Source organism: Mustela putorius, unplaced genomic scaffold (genome assembly GCF_011764305.1).
Source record: "Mustela putorius furo isolate JIRA1106 unplaced genomic scaffold, ASM1176430v1.1 tig00003909_pilon_pilon_pilon, whole genome shotgun sequence".
Classification (NCBI taxonomy): Eukaryota; Metazoa; Chordata; class Mammalia; order Carnivora; family Mustelidae; genus Mustela; species Mustela putorius.
Genome location: NW_025422057.1, coordinates 1,256,020 through 1,277,608, shown reverse-complemented (window position 1 = coordinate 1,277,608; position 21,589 = coordinate 1,256,020). Strand labels below are relative to the sequence as shown.

At 57.5% G+C, this 21,589-nt stretch overlaps 1 protein-coding gene across 3 annotated transcripts; it reads left to right on the top strand.

Annotated features, from left to right (window-relative positions):
- The first annotated feature begins 1,027 nt into the window (after positions 1 to 1,027).
- On the top strand, positions 1,028 to 20,091 carry LOC101679156 (vegetative cell wall protein gp1-like). Of its 3 annotated transcripts, XR_006603163.1 has the most exons (7): positions 1,028 to 2,961; positions 6,293 to 9,630; positions 9,713 to 9,843; positions 11,977 to 12,057; positions 14,783 to 15,939; positions 16,139 to 16,551; positions 16,789 to 20,091. XR_006603163.1 is itself a non-coding variant. In XM_045068785.1 (6 exons), exons 1-3 carry the CDS (start codon positions 9,687 to 9,689, stop codon positions 15,448 to 15,450), a joined length of 906 nt encoding a protein of 301 aa, XP_044924720.1. In that variant the 5' UTR covers positions 9,641 to 9,686; the 3' UTR covers positions 15,451 to 15,939; positions 16,139 to 16,551; positions 16,789 to 16,909; positions 19,862 to 20,091. The 3 variants fall into 3 exon arrangements, 2 of the variants coding, with proteins under 2 accessions (XP_044924720.1, XP_044924719.1); XM_045068785.1 differs by lacking the exons at positions 1,028 to 2,961; positions 6,293 to 9,630 and having other exon boundaries at positions 9,641 to 9,843; positions 16,789 to 16,909; positions 19,862 to 20,091; XM_045068784.1 differs by lacking the exons at positions 1,028 to 2,961; positions 6,293 to 9,630 and having other exon boundaries at positions 9,641 to 9,843.
- Positions 20,092 to 21,589: the final 1,498 nt, after the last annotated feature.

Here is a 21,589-nt window from a genome sequence, read left to right as displayed (position 1 = left end):
CCACGGCCCCGCCCCTCGCCGCAGGGGCAGGTCAGAAGGCCGGCCTGCTACGAGTCAGACGCCCAGGAAGTCAGCGCACGATCTGGAGCGACCGGTCCAGGCGGCCGCACGTCACCCCGCCAGTGAGCCCCACAGGGCCAGCCCCCGCTCGGTCACCCAGGGCTTCCCGCTCCCTGTGCCTGCCTCCGGCTCAGGACCAACGAGAAACCCAAGCGCTCCTTCGCCAGCCCTGAGGACCCCGGCTGTGGTCCCCCGCCCCAGCCGCCATCAGGACCCCGAGCCCCCTGCCCACGGTGCCATCGGGCACTCCGCTCCCTGCCCCGGGCTCCCTGCCGCATGGGAGCGCCCTGGGACCCGCTCCGCCGGCTCTGGAGAGACGCGCTCCCCGGCTCTCCTTCCGGACGCGGAGCTGCTGGCCTCGCCTGCTCTTTATTCAGCGAGTGCTGACCTCGCCCGCCCTGTGGGGAGCAAGGGAACAAGCAGCGCTGCTTCCCCGGAGACCGCGATGGCAAAGCCCCGGGCCAGGTTCCCACGCCACACCTGTCCTCCCCGAGCGCCCCACAGCTCCTCAGGCCCCCTTCCTGGGAACCCCCAGAACGAGCTGCCCATCCGGGCTTGGACCCACAAAGGCAGCCCGTGCACCTTTACTTAGATGTTCTTTCTCTTGGAAGAGTTCCGTAGTTTTCAGCAAGCAAGGCTTGCCCTTCTTTGGGCAGAACTATCCCGGAATGGTCCTGTGCCATGTGACGGCACGTGCTAGGAAATTTCACTTGTTACTGCTAGGATGGAAATAGGACAATTTTTGTGTCTTGGCACATCCTGCAATCTCGCCAAAACTTACACTTTTTTTTTAATAAGCTTCTGAACTCTGTACATACAATTACTGGGAAATGTTTTTTTTTTTTTTTTAATATTTTATCTATTTATTTGACAGAGAAATCACAAGTAGGCAGAGAGGCAGGCAGAGAGAGAGAGAGAGAGGAAAGCAGGCTCTCCGCTGAGCAGAGAGCCCCATGCGGGACTCGATCCCAGGACCCTGGGATCACGACCTGAACTGAAGGCAGCGGCCCAACCCACCGAGCCACCCAGGCGCCCCAATTACTGGGAAATGTTTAAGGAAATATGTTTCTCCCCGCAACCTGGTTGTCCCTGTCCACAAGGGACCTTGTAGCAGGAGCCATCACTCGGAGGACCCCCACGTGAGAGCGGCCAGAGGCCTATCCGTAAAGCAGGCCGTGATGGTCACAGCTGAGGTGGGGTTGGCTACTCCTGGAAGCCCCTCGGTGGAGTCAAGGGTCCGAGGAAAGTGCAGTGGGAAGCGGAAGGGGACTTGGTGGGTGATGCGCCGACTGCGCACCTGACCCCTGCTTTCACCTTCCCTCTCCAGAAACAGGGCCACTTCTAAAGCCATGGTCATCAAACTTCTCTGCTCCCACATCCCCCGAAAAAATTGTGAAAAAGTCACCTTCCACGCTTAACACAGACGTCTACCTTCTGCATCACAATGCGAGCGGTTGCAGGGGTCTGAGTTCCCGTGCGCCTTCATCATTGCCGTGTTAACTGTGGTGGCCTGTGTTCCGCTGGCCAGGGTTCCGGGAAGAGGGCAGCTTTTATTCGGAAATGACTCTAAGTCCTTACGGTGAGAAATGATGACAGCCGCGGACCCATAGCCGGGCGGCAGCGCACGCCGGAGGGGGCCGGTCCGCCCAGCTCACGACCAACTGTGGCAGAAGCGGATTCCTACTGTCTACAATAACCCTCGCCGCACCAGCGATATTCCAGTTAACATCAGTTTGTGGACAAAACAAGCCTTGTTTGAGGACACCTGGCCTGATCACTGACGGAGGCGCAGCACCGGGAGTGACCCGTCACCAGTTTCCCAGCCGTGTCCTGTTGCCAAGGGACAGGTTCTTGGTGACCTCAGGCTCCCAGGGAAGCTGAACTGGAGGGAGCAGGTGCGGCGCAGAGGCAAGTGTTTCATGTGCTCACAAAGGAAAAGTTGTCAACTTGCTGTCAGTCGGCTGAAGATAAAAAGTCATCTTAAATCTGGAAAAACAAAACACTTATTAAAAGTCAGCAGAAAGTCATAAAAATTAGAGCAGTCCTGCTCGGTTCAGTCAGCCCCGGGTCACTGGTTCTCGTTCTTCTTGGATACAGCGTTTCCGCCACTTCTGGAAATTTTTACCCAGCTCAGCTTTATGATCCCCGTGATTAGCAACCTGCGCCCACGGAAGGCGGAAGGCGGCTGCCTCGAGGCGTCTGAGTGGAAGTAGGACAGTCTGTGAATGACAGAAGGGCCTACATGTACCCTCGGTCGCAGATCTGGTGAGAGCTCAGGACAGCGCGACAGAGGAATTCGGTGACTTCATGACGCGGAGGACTCCAAGTGGAAGTGGGCTGTGGAAGTGGGCTGGGCAGGTACCGGTTTTAATCATCCGTCTGTCCATGCGTCCAGGCGAACCACAGGCAACAGGGGCCTGCCGGCCTGGGAGACGCCAGGGCCACAGGTTAGAGTCGCAGAGCCGTGGGGTCCCAGCCAGGAGACAGTCATCTACTCCTGGGTCTCCTCGAAGTGCAGCAGGATTTCACGGGCTACTCAGTCTGGGAGGACCATCCTTTGAGTTTGTGTAATAATTCCAGGACCACATTTGATGGGGGAGTCCTGGCTTGATAATAATCCGCCTTTCTTCGCATGGCTACGGGTCTATGGGATGAGGAAGGCGTATCTGGAGTCAGTACAGATGCTGACTGTTAAGACTTGGCAGATGGCAAAGACAGGTGGGCGCTATTGACTCTGCTCTGGGGACAGACGTGTTTGTGACAGAGCGGGGGCCTCAGCAGGCACACCCAGCTTTCCTCACTCCCTTCTCCATGAAACCACCGCCGCGGGTAGGACGGCTGTCACCTGCGGCTTTGACAGCGGGTCCGTGAGGATAAGCAAGACTAATGATGTCCGAACAGGTACGCTCTGCAGAAGTGCCATGGTCAGGTCCCGGAACAGGGTCGCTGGGTTCAGAGTTCGACGGGTTTTAAGTATTATTTCAGGCATGTCTGTGAGCATGGCCCGGTGTTTCATAAGTCAGCCTCCCGGCATGCATTGGTGGCCTTTCGTGTCTAAGACACTCAGGACCCGATGTGAAGTCACAACGGTCAGGGACTGTCCCACAGTGAGCTTTACCAGGAGGGCTACTGTACGCTTGGCTAAAACCTTTCTGCGGCTATCCGTCTACAGGGGTGGCTTCTAGGATAAACACGACCAGGAGGGATGCACCCATCACGAGCCCTTTCTGGTTGAGGTCAGCCTCAACAATGTCCTAAGCACGAGGAGTCACCGGCGAGTGGGAGAGGACTTGTCTCAAGAGACAGACGCATCCCCGAGTGCCTCATCTGATCCAGTCACGAAGCAAGTGGGGTCACCCATGGTCTCCACAAGCCCATAGTTGACCCCATGGAGTGGGGCACACTCTGGCTTTTAAGGAAGTTTTAACCATTCCAGCCGCACAGAACTGGTGAGGGTGCCAGCTGTTATATGATCACGGGGGACTTCATTCTAAATAATCATACGCCCCAGGGCCCTGTTGTTATCCCGACAGAACAAAAAGGGTGAAGATTATCTATGCCTGAGCTACTGTGTAGAAATAGAAAAGCTGTTTCTCGGAAGTTTACTTCAAGTTGTCCAGGGTCAGTTTTTAGGGCTTTAGAAAAAAGGCCAGTTTTAGTTTTTTAATGACTTTAAGTCAAGAGAATGGAAAAAGATTGGAAACCTTATTGGAGAGTCATAGCCAGATATTTGAGGAAACAGAAGAATTCAGGATCTAGCCTAGTTTATAACAGTATTGAAATTTAATATTTACAAAGACGTGTTATTGAAATATCCTCTCTCTATTAAAAACCCTAATTTTTAATCCGGAATAGCCAAGATAGGACTACTTGGTTTATAAAACAAGTCCAGTCTTAACAATCATGGCCTAATCATTTTCGTAAGCTCAGCGGAACAGTGAGTGAACCTAAAAATCTTTTAGAATCTGCTGTGCTGGAACTTTATAAGGTCTCTCTAGGTTGAACTTCTAGCAGCCTCCCCAGACCAGAAACCGAGCCAGATACTTGCCGTCAGACCGGCCTGCCGTACCTGTAGGCTGCGCGGATTCCTCTCCGCGGGGTCCCTACAGCCTCCTGAGGGTCCTGCACCTGCCACGAGGTGACACTCTTTCCTCCCTCGGTGAGGCTGCTGGGACCTCTGTAAGCAGGCACCAGCCGGACAGTTCCAAGGGCCTTTCTGGCTCCTGGTTTCATAAAGTCAACCTCAGTTCCTTAAAGCTGTCTGGTCCTGTCTGAGTCCATGCACGTCTCTCTCAGATGTGACATTCCAGTCGAAGCCTTGGTAAAATGACCCACGTTTCCAGTGGGGTCCCGTTCCGGGAGAACAGATTGTTACGAACTTACGCGAACGATTAGGGTTGCCATGAAAGAGAGAGACCTTTCTGAATGAGAGGGTTCGGGTGAGAGAAAAGTTAAATGCTTCGGTTGGTTCACAAATGAATACTTTATCACGTTTCTGTACGTCACGTGTATCTTGAGAGCGGGTCTCCCTCATCTGGAAGAGCAAACATTAGAGAACCGGCGATGTTTCGAACAAGAGTCACAAAGCTATAATCATCGTTTTAGGTCATTTAGTCCCGGGTTATAATTCCGGTTCATTTTGAATGCAGCTTTAGTTAGTTTAGGAAGTTCTTACCCATTTCAGTTCTAGGACTTTATGGCTGTCAAAGACCTGTGTCTGTCCTAAGTCCTTTATATGAATGTCCTTGAAGATGAAACTCATTTTGCAAGAGAGTAAGAAGAATTATAAAGGACAAAAACTCAGATAGGACGAGGTTAAAAATCTCATGAGAGGTCACAACACAGCTGGCAAGGAAGTCAGGTCATTTCAGTGACACTCAACGCTTTAATAATCAAATTGCCCGGAGCGGAGCTTGCCCCGGGACATGATAAAGCCTTGAGATTGTGCATCGTCTCTAGAACACTTGGAGCCTTTCCTGAGCGACACAGACACAACCGAAGTCTCACTATTTGCTTAACAGAGCTTCTGGCCAACCCAAGGGACCACAGAAAGAGCCCTAATGAGTGAAAGAGATTTCATTTACAATTTAAATCTTGGGAAGTTTGTTTAAAACAAAAAACAAAAAACAAACTCAGGGGATGCCTGGGTGGCTCAGTCCTCAAGCATTCTGCCTAATACTCAGGTCAGGACCCCAGGGTCCAGCCCTGCGCTGGGCTCCTTGCTCAGTGGGGAACCTGCTTCTCAGTCAACTTGCTTCCCCCTTCTTGTGCTCACTCTTTCACTGGCCAGTAAATCAATAAAATCTTTTTTAAAAAAAAGTTAGACAGTTACAGCACATGCCTGAATAGGATTGTAGATCATTACAAAACTCAGAATTTCTTTAACCAAAGCGACATAAGAAATTGCAAAGACAAATAGACAAGGTTATACAGTCGTTAGCAAAACTTAGCCCCTTTAATATTGAGAAGTTGTTTTTTTTTTTTTTTTAAGATTTTATTTATTTATTCAAGAGAGTGACAGAGCACTAGAGCAGGAGAGGGAGAAGCAGGCTCCCCGCCAAGCAGGGAGCCCGACGCAGAGCTCCATCCCAGGACCCTGGCCTGGGTCAGGACCCGAGCCTAACCGACTGAGACGCCCAGGATCCCCCAAGCGGAGAAGTTTGTAACCAAGTGATCAAAGACCTGATAACAACAAAACATACAGACTGGTTTTCTGGGCAGACAAAAGAGAAAAAAACAGAGCAGAACAGCAACCCAAGAAAACACTGTCATTTGGACAGGGCAGGGTCTCGGTCTCGTGTCCTTTTAAAAGCCACTCTTTCTGGTCTTCGTCTGTCCTGGCCACACCTAACATTTCTTTCCGAAGTCTCCCCTTCACAAACCTTCTGGGCTTTCCTTTGCATCCAGACTTGGTCCCAGGCCGTTTCCTTCTGAACAACCAGTCTCATTTAGGACAAAATCACCTTTTTTTTTTAACCTTCAATAAAAAATGTGTTCCCATTCCTTATATCTTTCTTACCTAAATCTTGCTTTTCTAACACGGAGTTGCTTCCCTATTCCCCTCGGTCTTAATTACACTCGGCAGAATTTTGCTTCTCAGAAACCTTCGTCTCCAGTGAAACCTACACAGTGACCCATTGTGAGCCGTTTCCCCAAAACTCTTTAGGTGGCATGTTTATGAATTGGTTACGCACAAAACCTGACCCGAATATCTTCCGTTTCTCTGCAACAGGTTGTCGGAAGCACAGCCCGGCGTCCTGCACTCCAGGCTTCCGGACTTCAGGCTGCTGAAGACCCGCTGTCCAGTGACTTCGATCCATCATCGTCCAAGCAGCGCTCGGCGTCTCAGGTCAGCGAAGACTTCGAGAGCCGCCCTGACGATCGCCCCCGAAAACTAGACACAGACGTGACCGACCGTTTTAAGTCATCATTTTGCAAACAGATCACAGCAGAGGCGACAGGAGCGTCTTTGACCCCCAGCAGCCTCAGTGGAACAGGAGTTTTGAGTCTTTAACGCTGACACCTCCAGAGACGCGTCCCTCCTGACTCAACCTGCAAACCTGAACGGAGACTCCTCTCTCGCAGGACTGCAAGCGCTCGGCGGGAACCGTCTTTCCTTCCCGGAGCCTGAGGTCGGCAGTGGCGCCTGGGAAACAAGACCCCCGGCCGGGGGCGCTGGGCCGGGCTTGTGGGGTGTCGGCCTGGGCGCCGCCCCCCCTTCTCCTCCTCACCGAGTTCGTGCTCCAAACAACCAGCCCCACTAAGGACAAGACCACTTTCTTCTCCCGAAACAAACAAAAAAATACATTCCCGCTTTTTATTCCCCTGACAAATTTCATAATAAATTATGAATTTATTTGAGTTCCGGCCGACACAAGCAGAAGGAAAGCCCATTTCATGCTGATAGTTACAGAGACGTGCCTGTTTCGGTGGAACTGACAGCCCTGAACTTGCTTTAGGAGCGACTCGCCCCGGATCCCTTGAACTTGACCATGCCGCCTAGTCTGAGTTTCGGAGTGCCATCTTCCCGCGCACCTGCCTTCGGGCCGGCGGACGGGCGCGCTCGGCCGGGATTCCCCCGTCCCCGCGCGCCCGGGAACGCACCTCCCACGAGGGCAGGCCCCGCACAGCTAGACAAGACCGCGCAAACCCTAGGGCTTGTGTACGGGACACTGGCTGCAGGTCCGCTTTTCAACTACTTCAATTCTTCTTCCTCCGGAGGAACACAATTCCTAGACGTTTGCTTTCAAAGAAAGGCTCTCTGGGGTCCCGGAGGGGCAGGAGGGGCGGGAGGTACAAAATCCACAGCCACAGAGAGGGCATCTCACGTTCCCCCGGGGGAGACGGCCCCTCCGCCGGCCGGAGAGACGCTGGAGTCCGGCCCCTGCGGCGGGCGGTGGCGGCGGCTCCGAAAGGCCTCTTCCTCCCCTTTCCTTCCCGTCCCGGGTGCTTCTGAGCCGCGTTGACGTTCGAGACATCCGTAGTTTTAAGGGACAGAGAAAGGATTAAAAACACCTTTTTTCTCCAGAGTTTCAGAGTAACTGCTATTTAAAATGGATCCTCTTTTTTCTTAAGTACGGGACCATCTTGTTCCAACAGCCTGGTCTTTCCTAAACCCCGCAGCGCCCTGCAGGAGCCCGTGAGGTGCGGGGCGGGGGGGGCAGGCCTGTGGCTCCGCACGTGGCTTCAGCGGCTCGTTCCGGGTTCCGCAGACGTGGGGAGGACGGAGGCAGCTGCGTCGCATTCCCCACGCTCTGGATCACAGCCTGAGTCTCGAGAGACTGGCCTCTCTTTTTAACTAGTTTTTGTTTTCCATCAGGGAGATTTTCAGCTAAAATGAGAATCAATTAGATCTTTACGAGTGTGTGTTTTATAACACACAGCGTCGGGCTCGAGCCCACAACCCGGACCTGGAGAGTCACACGCTCCTCCGCCCGAGGCAGTCAGGTGCCCAGGCTGCATCCTTTAAGGTGTGCGTGAAGCATTTTAGTATCAGTTTTCTCTTCGGTACATGGCTGAGCCGTGGCTTCTGCTAACTTCTGGCATTTGGAGGATCAGCCGTCAGAGGGCCTGGGGGAGCCGTGCTGCGCTTTCTCTGTGAAGGGGGAAGGACGGACAGTCATCAGCCTTTTTAATTATTTGAAAGCAGAGGTAAAGGGGCTTTATCATTTAAAAGTGGGGTTGCGGTTGGGGTTGGGGGGTGGTGGGGCGGCAGGACTCTCTGGCGGTAGGGGGTCCGGGAGCCCGAGCCCACGGCCTGGTCGGCGGGGCCGAAGCCAGTCTCCCTCCTCCTGCGAAATTTGTCGCCCAGTTTTCACCATCTCTTTAAGCAACGGGGACACGTCGAACCCAGAGGTCATGCCGAGGGCTGTCTGTGAACCGTGCAGGGAAAGGGAGGTTCAAACGGGCCCTGGAGGCTGAGTTTTAAGAACAGGAATTTACACCAGATACGATTTATTTTCGAAGTCTCCGTCCTGTTCTTCCAACCTGTCGGTGGCCGTCCCTGGGACCAGCCATTCCACTGACGAGATGCCTCGAGAGCTCTCTGAAAACCAAGTTTTGCTTTATAAATGTAGCCAATTTGAAGGATCCACTGTCCGGCCCTCGACGAGTAGATCTATTAACAGGAACTCAAACCCGAGCCCTCGAACGGCTTCGCCAGGGACACAAGGGCTGTCCAGACTGGGCCCAGAGGTGCGGCCCCCGTGATCCGAAAGTTTGCTCCCGAAATTGGTCTAAGCAAGCAAATGCTGCGTGGCACCGGTGGTAAGGGTCCTATGGAGAGAACAGCTCGTCTGGGACACGAGCAGGGGCAGGTGTTCCTGGAAGGGGAGTCTCCCTCCAGTACTGACCCGCCACGCAGACCGAGACGACAAACGTCCTTATGGGCTGGAACCTCTCATGGCAAAAAGTCCAAGAGCAGACCAGGCGGGGAGGGGGCTGCGGTCCCCGGTCCGCTCCCCGGGCCACGCAGGTGCACCGGGTACACACACCCTCCAGATCAGGGAGCCCAGACACTGCATCCTCACTCGCGCCTCGGGTCTCAGGGCCACACTGAGACCGAGGACCGATGTGCCTCGGGGTCGGGGACCGTGTACTGTTCTACGTGGACCTCCCTGCACGGACGTGTTCTTGACGTCCTACCGTCAGCCTAACCCCCCACCGACTTACCCTGGCCCAGGGGTCTTCTCGAGGAACCAGGCCCGCTAGCGGCTGGGCCACCACATCTGTGGCTTTCAATTCCACAACGTCCCTCAGCAACAGCCTTGAACCCACAGCAGCGTTGTCCCGACAGACAGCGGCTGGCGGGAACCGGGGCCTCACCAGCCTCTGGGGCCCGTGCCCGCCTCTGCCCTGTGGGAATCCCTTCCCGTACAAGCTACGTACAGGACACACACAGGGGAAAACAAAGACCAGCTCCGGGAGGAAGGAGAACAGAAACCAGGGGACTCGACCAAATTAGCCAGGCGCCCTCGGCCCGAGGATGTAGCGCCACGGGGCCTCCTCCTGAGGGCCTGCGTTCGGAGGAAAGGACATCACCAGCAGCGTTCTCTCCACCCGACGCCGCAGGTAGAGATTCTGGGAGGCTCCCGTGAAGGGAAATCTTACCTTCCGCTGTTTTCCACATGTCCCGGCATCTCTCATGGGACAGGGTCCAGCAAGTTCAAGGATCTGGCCGACCACCCTATCTGTCGCGGAGCAGGAACCCTGTCCCCTTCTGGGTCCCTCTGGCCGGACTGCGAGTCGCACTGACACAGACAGATTCCGGGCAGGAAATCAAAGGTAAGGGTGTGCGTGCGGGGAACCCACCCACGTGCAGGTTCCAGAGACCCCCGGGCACCATGGGGTCCCCGTGTCTCCGTGAGCTCAGGAGAAGGGGCTGGGGGTCTGGGAACGTCAGAGGGAAGGAGCGCGACGCCCAGGAGGGCGAGAAAGTCAGTGTTTGGCTCACAGACGTCTGCGGCCGCGGGACGCGGTGGGAGGACGGGGACCCGACAGGCTCTGCCCGCTCCCGCCTGTCCACGGACCTGGTTCCCGCCACGGTGCCGTGGCCCAGGCCGGCCGCGCTGCTCCCGGAGCAGGTCCTCGGCGGGAAATCCTCTCAGTAGTTGAGGGGGAGGTGAAGAGCGGGTCCCGAGGCCGCGGCGGGCTTCCTGCCCAAGTGGCCCGTCCTGGGCCGCCCGCCCCGGGCCCCTACGGTAGAAATTCTGGAGAGGCAGGAAAAATAGGAAGGTTAAGTCACCGTAGCCAGAGATAGGCGATGCGAACGGCGTCACGGGAGTTCTGTGGAAGCTTCGCCGTCTGGGGGTCCCTGTGCTCCGAGGCTGCGGCCCCACAAGCGTGGCCCCAGTTCTCCTGTGACACTGGCGGAAGCCTGAAGCCGAGGTCAGGTCCTGATGCCACAGTGAGAAAACACAGCGGCCGTCCTCCCCGGGAACGCACGTGCAAAATGCTGAATCGAACGACAGAGAAGCAAACTCTGAAGTAGATTTTCCCGCCTCGCGACCAAGTCGGGGCTGTCGTGGGAGCGCGAGGACGGTCTATGACGCAACGCACTCACTAAAAGCCGAGGGAGGAAATATCTGCTCATCTTCAGGAGTACCGGACGGACCAAAGAGCAGGAATAACCCTCATTTTAGGAGCAGGAATGATTCAGTAAAGCATACATGACGTCAGACGCGCAGGCACCAAACACGAGCCGGGATGGCGGGAGGGGGAACCGGAGCCCCAAGACCTTCACCAGCGGCTCGGCTCAGGGAGCCCCGCGCAGAGCCCCCGTCCCCAGCCCTTCATCTGCAGAAACGCAGGGGCCCAGCCTGCCGCGCGGCCAGACCGATGGCCCGGGGGTTTCCGTGTCCTGCCGGGCTTGGTGCCAGGCTTCCTCCTGAAGCCCTTGTGTCGTCCGGCCGGGGGCCTGCCCGCAGCTCCCGCCTGGTTTCAAGGCTAGAACAGCCTCTCCAGCGGCCCCGCGCGCCCTCCGATCGTCCTTCCACACCTTCCGTTTCCGCCTGCATCCGCCGGGGCTGCTTTTGGCTCTCGCAGCGAGGAAGCCTTCCCGGTAACAGGTGTACACTGGGAAGCCACGGGACACATCACTCGAAACTGTGACATACCAGCGCGTCCCCCTGTGTTGCCGGCAAGCCCGCCAGTAGCGCCACCCCTGGGGGAGGGGAATGCAACCCCCCAGGAAGGACAAAGGACACTTAAAAAAAATTTTTTTAAAGATTTTTATCTGTTTATTTGAGACAGAGAGAGAGGGAGAGAGCACAAGCAGGGGGAGGCACTGTGGGAGAGGGAGAAGCAGACTCCCCGCCGAGCAGGGAGCCCGGCACGGGGCTCGGTCCCAGGACCCCGGGGTCATGAGCTGAGCCAGGGCAGATGCGTCACCAGCTCAGTCCCAGGCGCCCCAGGGGCAGGGGTTTAGTCTTCTCGGCTCACGGTGTATGCTGGACCCGGCCCGACGTTAGGTAGGTGTGCAGTTCACGTTTGCCGAAGAAATCAACGGACCCACCAAGAGTAATAAAATTGAAGACAATAAATGGAGAAAACCTGAACAAATAAAAATTCAGTGAAATGTGTGCTGAGGCTTAGGAAAATCAGGCCCTTCCTCACATACTAGCGTGAAAGTGGCAAACGTCCCACTCATGAGAGCACAGGAACAAAACACCCAGGGGTAAGTACAGCTCATCGTTCGAGCCCCAGGGACATGTTTGGGTTTTGCAGGAAGGTGGGGGAACACGGCGTTCGCGACTGCAAAGACAAGACGCGCGGGAGCTCGGGGCTGGCGGAGAGCCCGCGGCCTCACCTGGATCCGGAGGGATCCGAGACCCCGCCTGAGCCTCACGGCGCCCGCGCACACCGCACAGCCGCTCTGTTTTGGTTTTTGTTTTACGAGGGTCTGTTTTGCTGAAATAGAGCAAACCTGTGGACAGGAAGTGACGCAGACCGGAGGACACGTGGGTTCCGCAGGGGGCGAAGGACCAGCATTCAGAGCAGGTAACGGGCGCCAGGGCCAGTGGCCCACGCCGGCCCCTCACCACGAACCCCCAGACATAGGAGGGGTGCCATGGAATCCGTGATGTGATGGACACCCCTCCCTGCCCCCCCGTCCCGGCAGCCCCCCACGGCCCCCAGGTGACTGTCCCCATCCCTCCCCGCAGGAGCCGCCTCTCCCTGTGGGATCCCCAGCTGACCGCCTTCCACGCGGCCGGGCGTGTGTCAGAGGGGACCCCACAGTGTCTGCTTTCATTTTTAGCTCCTGTGTCCTTGTGGCGGCCGGGGGGCCCTGGGGCCCAGGAGTGCGGTTCCCACACAGCCACACGCACCCAGGACCCCCGTGGCAGTCACCGCACCCGGAGCTGGACCCTGCCACTGGCCTCGCCCCACGTGAAGTGTGCGGTGTCAGAGAGGGACGCGCACCCATTGCGAGGCCCCTGGGGCTCCAGGGCGTGGTGGCCTAGTGGGGTCACCACGGATGGCAGGTGGGGGGCTGGAGGCAAAGCCCCTGTGTGGCAGGGCCTCAGGGGGGACCTCAGGGAGCAGAGGCTTGGCATTCCTGGAGCCTCCAGAGACCCCATAGTCGCCTCCCGAGGACCGGCAGGTCTGGTCCCCCCACTGTGGGGCTGCAGCACCCCCCGCCCACACTGCAGACCCGGTTCTAAGGGCGACACAGGGCACGATGTTCTGGAGGCCCCACGGGTGTTCTGGAAGCTCTGAAAGGGGCCAGGAAAGCCTCAGCCACGATCTCCCGGGAGGAATACAAGCCACACGCTTCCCGTGTGTTTCCCTAGAGACCGGGGCAGCCCAGATCCCCCCGCCCCGCCCCTCCTGCCGCTGACCCGAGGACGGAACGTGCCGGCCCCAGAGGGGGGCTGATCCACGCCTTCTTGGACCCTCGAGAAAACACTGTCTTGGGTCACGAGCTGCCTCGCGGCCCGAGCCGTTCTGCCCCCTTCCTCTTCCCGGAGAACACAGCCTGTTCCACGAGCTCCCGGGGAGGGCGGCGCTGTGCCGGGCTATTTTAGGACATCAGGGTGACGAAACCGCTCGCTTGTAAACAAGCAGCCGTCACTCCGTGTCCCTGGCAGTTGAGGAGCTGGGCGTTTCCGAAGGACAGGGTGTTGTGTGACGAGAGCCGGGCCGCCCCGCCTGGAAGTGTCCACGACAGGCATTCCTCGAGCGAGCGAGCGACGTTCCTGGCGAGGCTCCATGCGGTCCCCAGGGCAGGCCTCCCAGGGGCTGGGCCGTTTCTGTGCCTCGGGATGGTGACGCCAACAGGTCAGCTGCTCCTCCGAGAAGAGACTGTGGCCAGCTCGGTACGTGCCGACACACACGGCAGCATGGGACCCACATGCAGAGCAAACCCTGTCCTGCGGTGGCCACGGAGGAAGGCCACAGAAGGACACACACGGCCACAGACTCACTCCCAGGCGCAGGTGGTGGCTTCAGCTCCAGGAGCTCAGCCGCGGTGCGGGCTGCAGGGACCCTTGCAAAACCGGCTGCGAAGCTGGTGTGTCCTGGGAGGGACGGGGCTGCTCCCGGACGACCTGAACGGGCACCAGTCCGCCCTGGGCTAAAGTCTGCAGCTTCTGAGTGATCTATCTGCACCGGGGGGTGAGAGACCCCCAGGGTCAGGCCGCCATGCGGAGAGGCTGTGCATCATCCTGTCGGGGGGGGGGCAGGGCCACAGGGAGTCACACCCACGGGCCATGGGGCAGGCAGAGTCCCCATTCTGCGAGGAGGACCCAGACATGCAGGGAAGAGCCGGCTGTCGGCGAACTCGGGCCGCTCAGACGGGCACAGAGACGGGCCTGGGGGGCTGCGGGTAGTGCCGCGCTGAGGGGGCGTCAGGGGCTTTGCCCCTTCGTGGAAGACCCTTGGCCACCGCCTGGGTGGCTGAGTTCTGACCCCTAAGCACTGAGATGTCAGCCCCAGAGCTTCGGCCCTGCTTAGCCAAGCTCTGTTCCCACGTCCAGAACGGAGGGGCTCTTTCTGGGACAGCCTGGAGGGGCCACGGTGGCACTCCGCAGGGGAGGCCATGACATGCCCAGCGGAAGAAGAGGGACCCGCCAACGTCGCCCGGGTGGCTCGGGTGGCTCGAGCCGAGGTGATCACGCTCTTTGCCAAGTGTGGGCCGCAGGGAAGGAGCCTGCTGGGTGGCGGCAGGGGAGGGAGGAGGCTCTTGGGTGCTCCTGGCGCTGGAGGCAGCCGTGGAATGACTCCCCGGTGCAGCCGGACACACACTTGGGAACCACAGTGGCTCCTTCTGGACTGGGGGCTGGGGACTGACAGAGCAGGTTTCCCCAGAGGGCGCATGCGGGGCCCGGAGGCCGGGGCTGGAAACAGGGCTGGGAGGGGTGTGAGGACGGAGATCTGGGTGCCCAGGGCAGAGCTGGGCTGCCCACGGCCTGCGCCCAGGACTCCCGCGAGGTCGTGGACTAGGGGGCGGTGGATCTGGCTGGAAACACCCTGTGTGGCCATGGGGGCTAAAGACCCCTGTCCAGGAGCCCGGAGCGTGGTGACACTTGCCGCTGAGAATGAGCGCGGGGCTTGGGCAGCAGCAGAGCTCTCCCGAGCCAGCCCTCGGCTCCACATCACCCTGGATGCCCAGGGGCCACCAGCCCAGGAAGAGCAAACTCCCCTGGGGGTCTTTCTCTCCCACTCACCCTGGCTCTGGAAGTGACTGGCTGGGAACGGACGCACACATGTCCCTACTCCACAGGCACCTCCCGGCCAAGAGTCTCGTTGCTCCTTCACGTCTTGACCACCTTGGACCCACCGCAGAGGCTTTCTTCTACCAGCAGCTCCCAGCGTCCAGGGATTAAAGCGAGGCTGTGTGACCACAGTCCACAGCACACTGTCCATGGCCACACCGTCCCATCCACGGCACCATCCACGACCACACTGTCCACGGCCACACTGTCCCGTCCATGGACGCCGCCCGCGGCCGCGCCGACCGAACCGTCCCGTCCGTGGACGCCGCCCACGGCCGCGCCGACCGCACCGTCCCGTCCGTGGACGCCGCCTGTGGCCTCCTTGGTGGACCCTTCTCACGGCCCTCCCGGCACCAAGACGGAGTCAGGGTGCCCCGATGTCTTCCCTCCACGTCCACAGCCATCTTTACTCCTTAACTTAGTCCCTCCAGGGAAGAGGAGAGAGGCGCGGGCTTCCCACCCCACATACGGGCGCTGTGCAGCGTTTGCTCCCTTGCTTCCTGACGGCCTCCTCTGGGCCTCCCGGACCAGCCTCCGCGTTTTCCCACCGCCGCCATCCTGGCCGGTATGCGGCCCCGGCCACTCTCGGCACGGCACCTGGACCTCTTCCAGAGCCTCCTGGTGTCTGTGCTCATCCTTGGGAGAGAACCGGCCACTGGTCCACAAAACTGGCTGAAAGATGTCCTCTCTCTCCTGACCCAGGGGACCATCAGCTCCCTTGGACACTCTCCTTGTGCCTCGTAGGAAGTAGAGTGGACCAAGCAGGCTGCTGGGCAGCTCACCTGCCCCTGTGCTCCGTCTGGCCTCGGGCTCCGGCCCCTCTCTGGCTGTCCCCAGGCAGAAGCGGGCTGGAGGGTTGCCCTAAGGGGCCCTGTTGTCCTGCCCGTAGGACAGCTCCGAGAACGGGACTTCTGCCAGAGGCCCTGATGAAGGGGAAACGCTGAGAAGGAGAGAGATTCCTAGTCCCCTCCCCCCACGTTGTTCCCATCAGCCATCTTCAAGTCATGGCAATCATAAGACCTCCCTCAGAGACTGCAGGGTCCCATGCTGGGAACACAGGGCACGGCAGCGTGGAGGGCCCGAGGGGTGCTGTTCTGAGTCCTTCAGCAGCCCGAGGGCAGGCCCGTCCCTCACAACAGATTCTGAGTCCTGGCTTTTTAGAAAGGTGAGTGGCTGACCTTCCCCGGGTGGCCTCCTCGGGTCCGGGGCTCCTGGCCCACCTCCCTGCATGCTATGGGGGTCCCCAGGAGATCTGGGGCAGCCTCTTCTGTGTTTCAAACGTCTGAGCTCAGTCGTGGGAGGGAAGCCAGGCGTCTGGGGCGCTGTCCCTGTCGTGACTCCCATGCGCTGCTGTGCCGTAACAGGGACCCGCTTGCCCGTGTCCCCTGCATCCATGTGATGTCCCGCTGGAAGATGCCCCAGAAGGTCCTGGCGAGGAGGGTGAGGCCGGGGCAGCCGTCCACCTCCTCCCTCACCCGGCCCTCCCCCACGCGTGCAGCCAGCCTCTGACCGTCCGGATGCATAGTGGAAAGCGGCTTCTCCATAAAGAGCGGGGAGGGGGTTTCCCTCCCTCCAGAGCACCCCTGTACTCCCCTCCGCCGGCTCACGGCCGCCCCCTGCTGCCCAGGACGCGGATCCGTGACCACTCGGGACGGGGAGCCGTGGCCTGGACGCCCTCGGCAGCTTTATTCCCAAGACACCGGGAGGGGAAAGATCCTGGGTGGCCCCAGCGGGCGGCGAGAGGGACGCGCGTGCACCACGACGACATCGGCGGGAGGTAGGGGCACGTGAGGGAGCCTGCCACGGCGTAGCACACCGCGTCCGCTTACACCAGCGTCTGGCTGGGAGGTCAGATGGCTGCTCCGGGACGTGGGGCCAGGCGGGCTGGGAAGGGCGCTAGGAACACTCCGGGGAGGGTCACATTCTGAGTCCTGGGGCTGGGGGCAGGGTCTGCATTACACAGATGGACCCCACTGACCAACTCACCCCACCGGACACCGGATCTTCTCTTCAGCGCTCTCCCCCAGAAAGGAGCTGCGGACCGACCCGGAACGCAGGGAGAGAGGAGCGCGTTGCAGTGTTCACGGGGCGGGTCCTGCGTCTGCGGCTTCCTCGGAAATGCCTCACAGAGGAAGGTGGGTGACCGCCGGGCACGGGGGCCCACGATGACCCCAGCCCTGCGACGAGCGGGTCCCAGAAGCCGGACGCGGATGGAAGCGTGGCGACACACGATTCTTCAACTTCCCTAGATGTTGGGAGCTTTCATAATAAAATATGGGGGAAGGAAAACACAGACTTTCTTTAAAAGCTGTAAAGGGCAAGAGAGGCGGGTGTCTCTCTGTCACGGGGACCTCAGGACATGTCCTCCCGCCACGGAGCGCGCAGAGCGAGCAGAGCGTTCCCGGGGATGGCGCGGGCGCGGGCGCAGGCCGGCTTGGGGCGGAAGGAGCCCGCGCTGCCGTGGGGTCCCCCAGCTGACCTTAGGGACACTTTCCCTGACAGACTCTGCCCTTTGTCTGGGGAACACGGGCGTGCGTGTTTGTGGCCTGCCTGTCCCTTCCTCTGCCCTGGTGGTTTCCAGTCCTGAGGCACCCGACAGCCGACGTGTGGCCCCGGAGGACGAAGGCTCGACAGGAAAACAAGCCTGGGGGGAGCGTGGATGCAGACAGACGAGGGTTCCAGGGACAGACAGACAGACGTAGCTTTCAGGACATAAGAAAAGTTATGTCAGGCCCCCGGCCGTCCCGCGGGAGCAGAGAAGGACAAGCGGCCACGTCAGGCAGGAGAGAACCTCGTCACACGAGGGACAGTGGCTCAGGGGCACGACCCCCAGGGCTGGTTCCGAAGGGAAGAAGGACCCTGGACCAACCTTGCCGGATCCAGACCCTGTGAGCCCTCAGGTCCGGGACCCGCCGGGGCCAGAGCACCGGCCCCAACCCGGGCGGGCCTCGTGACGCGGCCCTGCGCTCGGTCACCTTCGGACGCCTGCTGCCCGCTTCCACGCTGAGTGCCGTCCGCGCAAGGCCCTGGGGACTAGCTGCCCCTCGGCTCGGACCCCCGCCCCTGCAGTGTGGCTGTCGCTTCGGGAGGGCGCCCCGGTCTCCTTCCTTGTTGCGGGGAAAACCCTTCCTTTTCCTGTTCTCTGGCTTGGTGGCATCTCTCCGCTCGACGCCCCCCAGGGGGACCCCAGTCCCGGGTGACAGCTATGGTCTCAGGGTGGGTCCCAAGGGCATCGCGAGAGGGCGGAGCAGGCCACGGTCGCCATAGCGTGTGACGTGTGATGTGCATGCCCCGTGTACAGGCGTGTGCAAAGTGCCACAGGCGGTCCTGGGGGCGGTCCAGACCCCGTGGAGCTGTAGGGGCGTGAGCAGGGTCTATGGGGTGGGTGGAGGGGGCTGGAGGCTCAGGGCCGGGGCGTGTCTCCTGGGCAGACGTGTGCACACATGGGGCCACTCCATAGTGTCTGTTGATGGAACGGAGCAGAGGCCCATGCCCGGGCACAGCCAGGAAAGAGCGGGGCCTCCATCAGCTCAGGCCCCTGTAACAGGTCACCGCAGACCCGGCGGCCTCAACAACTGATCCCACGGCCTGGAGGCTGGGAGTCAGGTCCCGGGGGACCCTCTCCTCTCCAGAGGCCTGGCTTCCCACAGAGTCTCTCAGAGGGGGAGAGAGACAGGGAGTGGCTCTCTAGGGAAGCCTGTGGGCCGCTGATTCCCTCACAGACCCCACTGATTCCCTCACAGACCCCATCCACCCCAGCGACCTCCCAAAGACCCCACCCCAGTGAGGATGGGGCAGCACGCGCTTTCCTTCCATAATGGAAGCTAGAAGGGGGGTTGGCGTCCGTTTAATCAAGTGTTGGTTTTTATGCCAAAGAGGGTCCGTATTGACGGTGACAACAGGACAACAGGCGGGTGTGGGCGCACCTGTCCTTCTGGGTAGACGGTCGGCCTCCGGTTCACAGATGAGGAACCCGGGCACCACGGGGTGAGTGTCCTGGTGGCCGGGAGGAAAGAGCAGAGCTGGGCTTGCGACCTTGGCCACAGGCTCCTGAGCTGATGGCCGGACCCGTCAAGCCACCGGGGCCGCAATTGCCGATTAGGACCTGGGGAACGTGTCCCTCAGTAGTGCCCTCGGAGAGGATGCTGGTGGAGGCAAGGTCACGAGCGCAGGTCTGGGCTCCTGAGCCCGCTCGGGTGGTTGGTTCTAAGTGGTTAGCTCTGTGGATGCTTCTGGCCACCTGACTTCCAGAGCACGTGCATCTTTTCAAGAAACCTAATCCGGGAACATTGCGTGCGTTGGTAAGAAACTGAATATGCGATTAAGTGTAGCTTCATTTACTCATCTCCCCGCCCATCCGTCCTCCGTCCGTCCGTCCGTCCGTCCATCCGTCCATCCCTCCAAAGTTCCTTGAGAAAGTAACTTTAGGTTAAGTCAGAAACAGGAGAAAAAGTGTGTCTCTCAGCTGTGACGTTTGCTTCACGTAGTTGGTAGCTGTGCGCTTAGACGTCTATACATTCAGGACTGTGAGGTCTTCATGATTAATTGACCTTTTTATCATTCCGAAGTACCCATTTTTAGTCTCTGGCAATGCTCTTTATCTTGAAGTCGGCTGTCCGACGTGAGTGTAGACGTGCCGGACTCCAGACAGGCAGTTTCTCTCTTCTCCTCCTACTCCCGACCCGTCTTCTTCTCGTAAACAGCGTGTCACGTGACCTCACTCGGTGCCCGTCTCTAACAATCTCCTCCAGTCGGAGTATGCGGCGCTCACATTTACTTGACTACTGATGTGTTTGGACCCAGCCTCTCTGTGCTGGGTTTCACTGGTCTCTGTAGGTAGGAGCAGGCATCAGAAGCTGATCTAGACACAGAACACACCTTTAAATGACCAAAAACAGCGTGTCATTTAGCAAGGAAAATGGCAAGAAGCTTAGAATTCGTTCATGTCTTTAAGAAGAGGTAATACTGCATAGTGTGTGCACAGCGTCCAGAGATCCTTGCTATACTTAGACTCTTGGCCATCTCTGGTGTCTCTCCTTCCTAAGAATGAAGATTCTGTCTGACGTCATCGCGTCTCCTTCCTACAGAACCTCTCTCAGCGTGTGCGTCGGGTGGGTCTGCTGGAGAAGGCTTTTCAGCAAGGACGTGAGAGATGAGCCGTGGTTCTAACAGCCTGAGACAAAAGCACAGCCAGCAGTCCTCCAACGCCGTGATCGTGGCCCCGCTGAGAAAACCCGAAAAGGAGGGCCTAAGTTCGTGCCCAGGTTCCTGAACACAAATATTGTGAGATGAATAAAGGTGTATGGTTCTCCTCTAAGTTTGGGGTCATTTATTATGTAGTGATAAATAATGAGTCCACACAGCGCTGCCATTCTTACTAGGACTGCATTACACTTTCGCTCACTTTGAGGAGAACGGACTTCCTTGCTACAGTTCCATTTTCCAGGCAAAGAACATAGAATAACTCTACATTATTTACGTTTTCTGTAACAGCTCTCAGTACATTTTCATAATCGTATCCATAAAGATCTTGCAATTTTTATGCCAGCATAAATAGTTCCTTTTTCACTTGTAAAATCTTACCTTCTAAGTGATTTTAGTGGATAGATTTTAATTCAGCCAACCTCTTTTATTACTTCTTATCTGGGAAGACTTTTAGATTTCTTACGTGTACAATGACACCATCTGCAAATAATAATAGTTTTTTCTTTCTTCATCTATATTCATTTTGGTTGTGTTGTTGCATTACAACGAAGTCTAGGACCCCAAGTTCAATGGAGCCTAGAAAACATGACCGTGGGCGTGTGTGTCTTATTTCTGGTTCTTCCGGACATTTCTGTCAATCGTGATGACCTATCCTAAGATGATCTTTGTTGTGGTTTTGTTTTCCTTTTTTTAGCAGATACCCGTTACTGGATTTGAGAAGTACCTCTCAACTCCAAATCTGCTTAGATTTCTTTAAAACAGTATGAATCAGTGTCAGATTTTGTCTGCTGTTTTCCCTGCATTCATTTCCCCTCGCATTGATTTATTGCGCGATTTCTGATGTAAGGTTGACCAGCGACTCTTCATTGCGCGATTTCTGATGTAAGGTTGACCAGCGACTCTTCATTGCGCGATTTCTGATGTAAGGTTGACCAGCGACTCTTCATTGCGCGATTTCTGATGTAAGGTTGACCAGCGACTCTTCATTGCGCGATTTCTGATGTAAGGTTGACCAGCGACTCCTTTTTTCTCATACTGTTCTTAAGGAGTTTTACTATTCTCATGAAGTTGGGGATTTTCACCCGTTTTTCTATCATCTAAAGGGGTTTGTGTCCGATTTTATCTTTTGATCCTTTCACATTTGGTTAAAACTGCCAATGAAGCCATCTGCACTTTGAGTTGTATTTGGGGGAATTTTTTTAAAATCACATTTTTCTGAGTTAATATTGCTACATTTCTAGGAGTTTGTACATTTCATTTCAAACTTCAAATTTATTGGCACAAAATTTATTTACATATTCTTATTATTTTAGTATCCGAAGGATTTTCATAAATCTGTCAGAAGCTTGGGAATGTCATGGCTATTCTCAGAGAACCCGTTTTGGCTTGATTTTTCTTCTTTGTCATTTGCCCCCCGATGCCACCACGCTCTGCTCTGTGTTGATCAGTTTCTCCTTTTGTTCATTTGGTCTGGGTTTGTCATTTTTCTAGATTCTGGAGGCAGATGCTCGGCCCCTTCCTCCCCGCCGTCTCCCGCTGCGGTACCCGCCCAGGCAGGAGAACATTGCGTATTCTTGAGTCGCACAAATTTTATATTTAGCATCTCACCT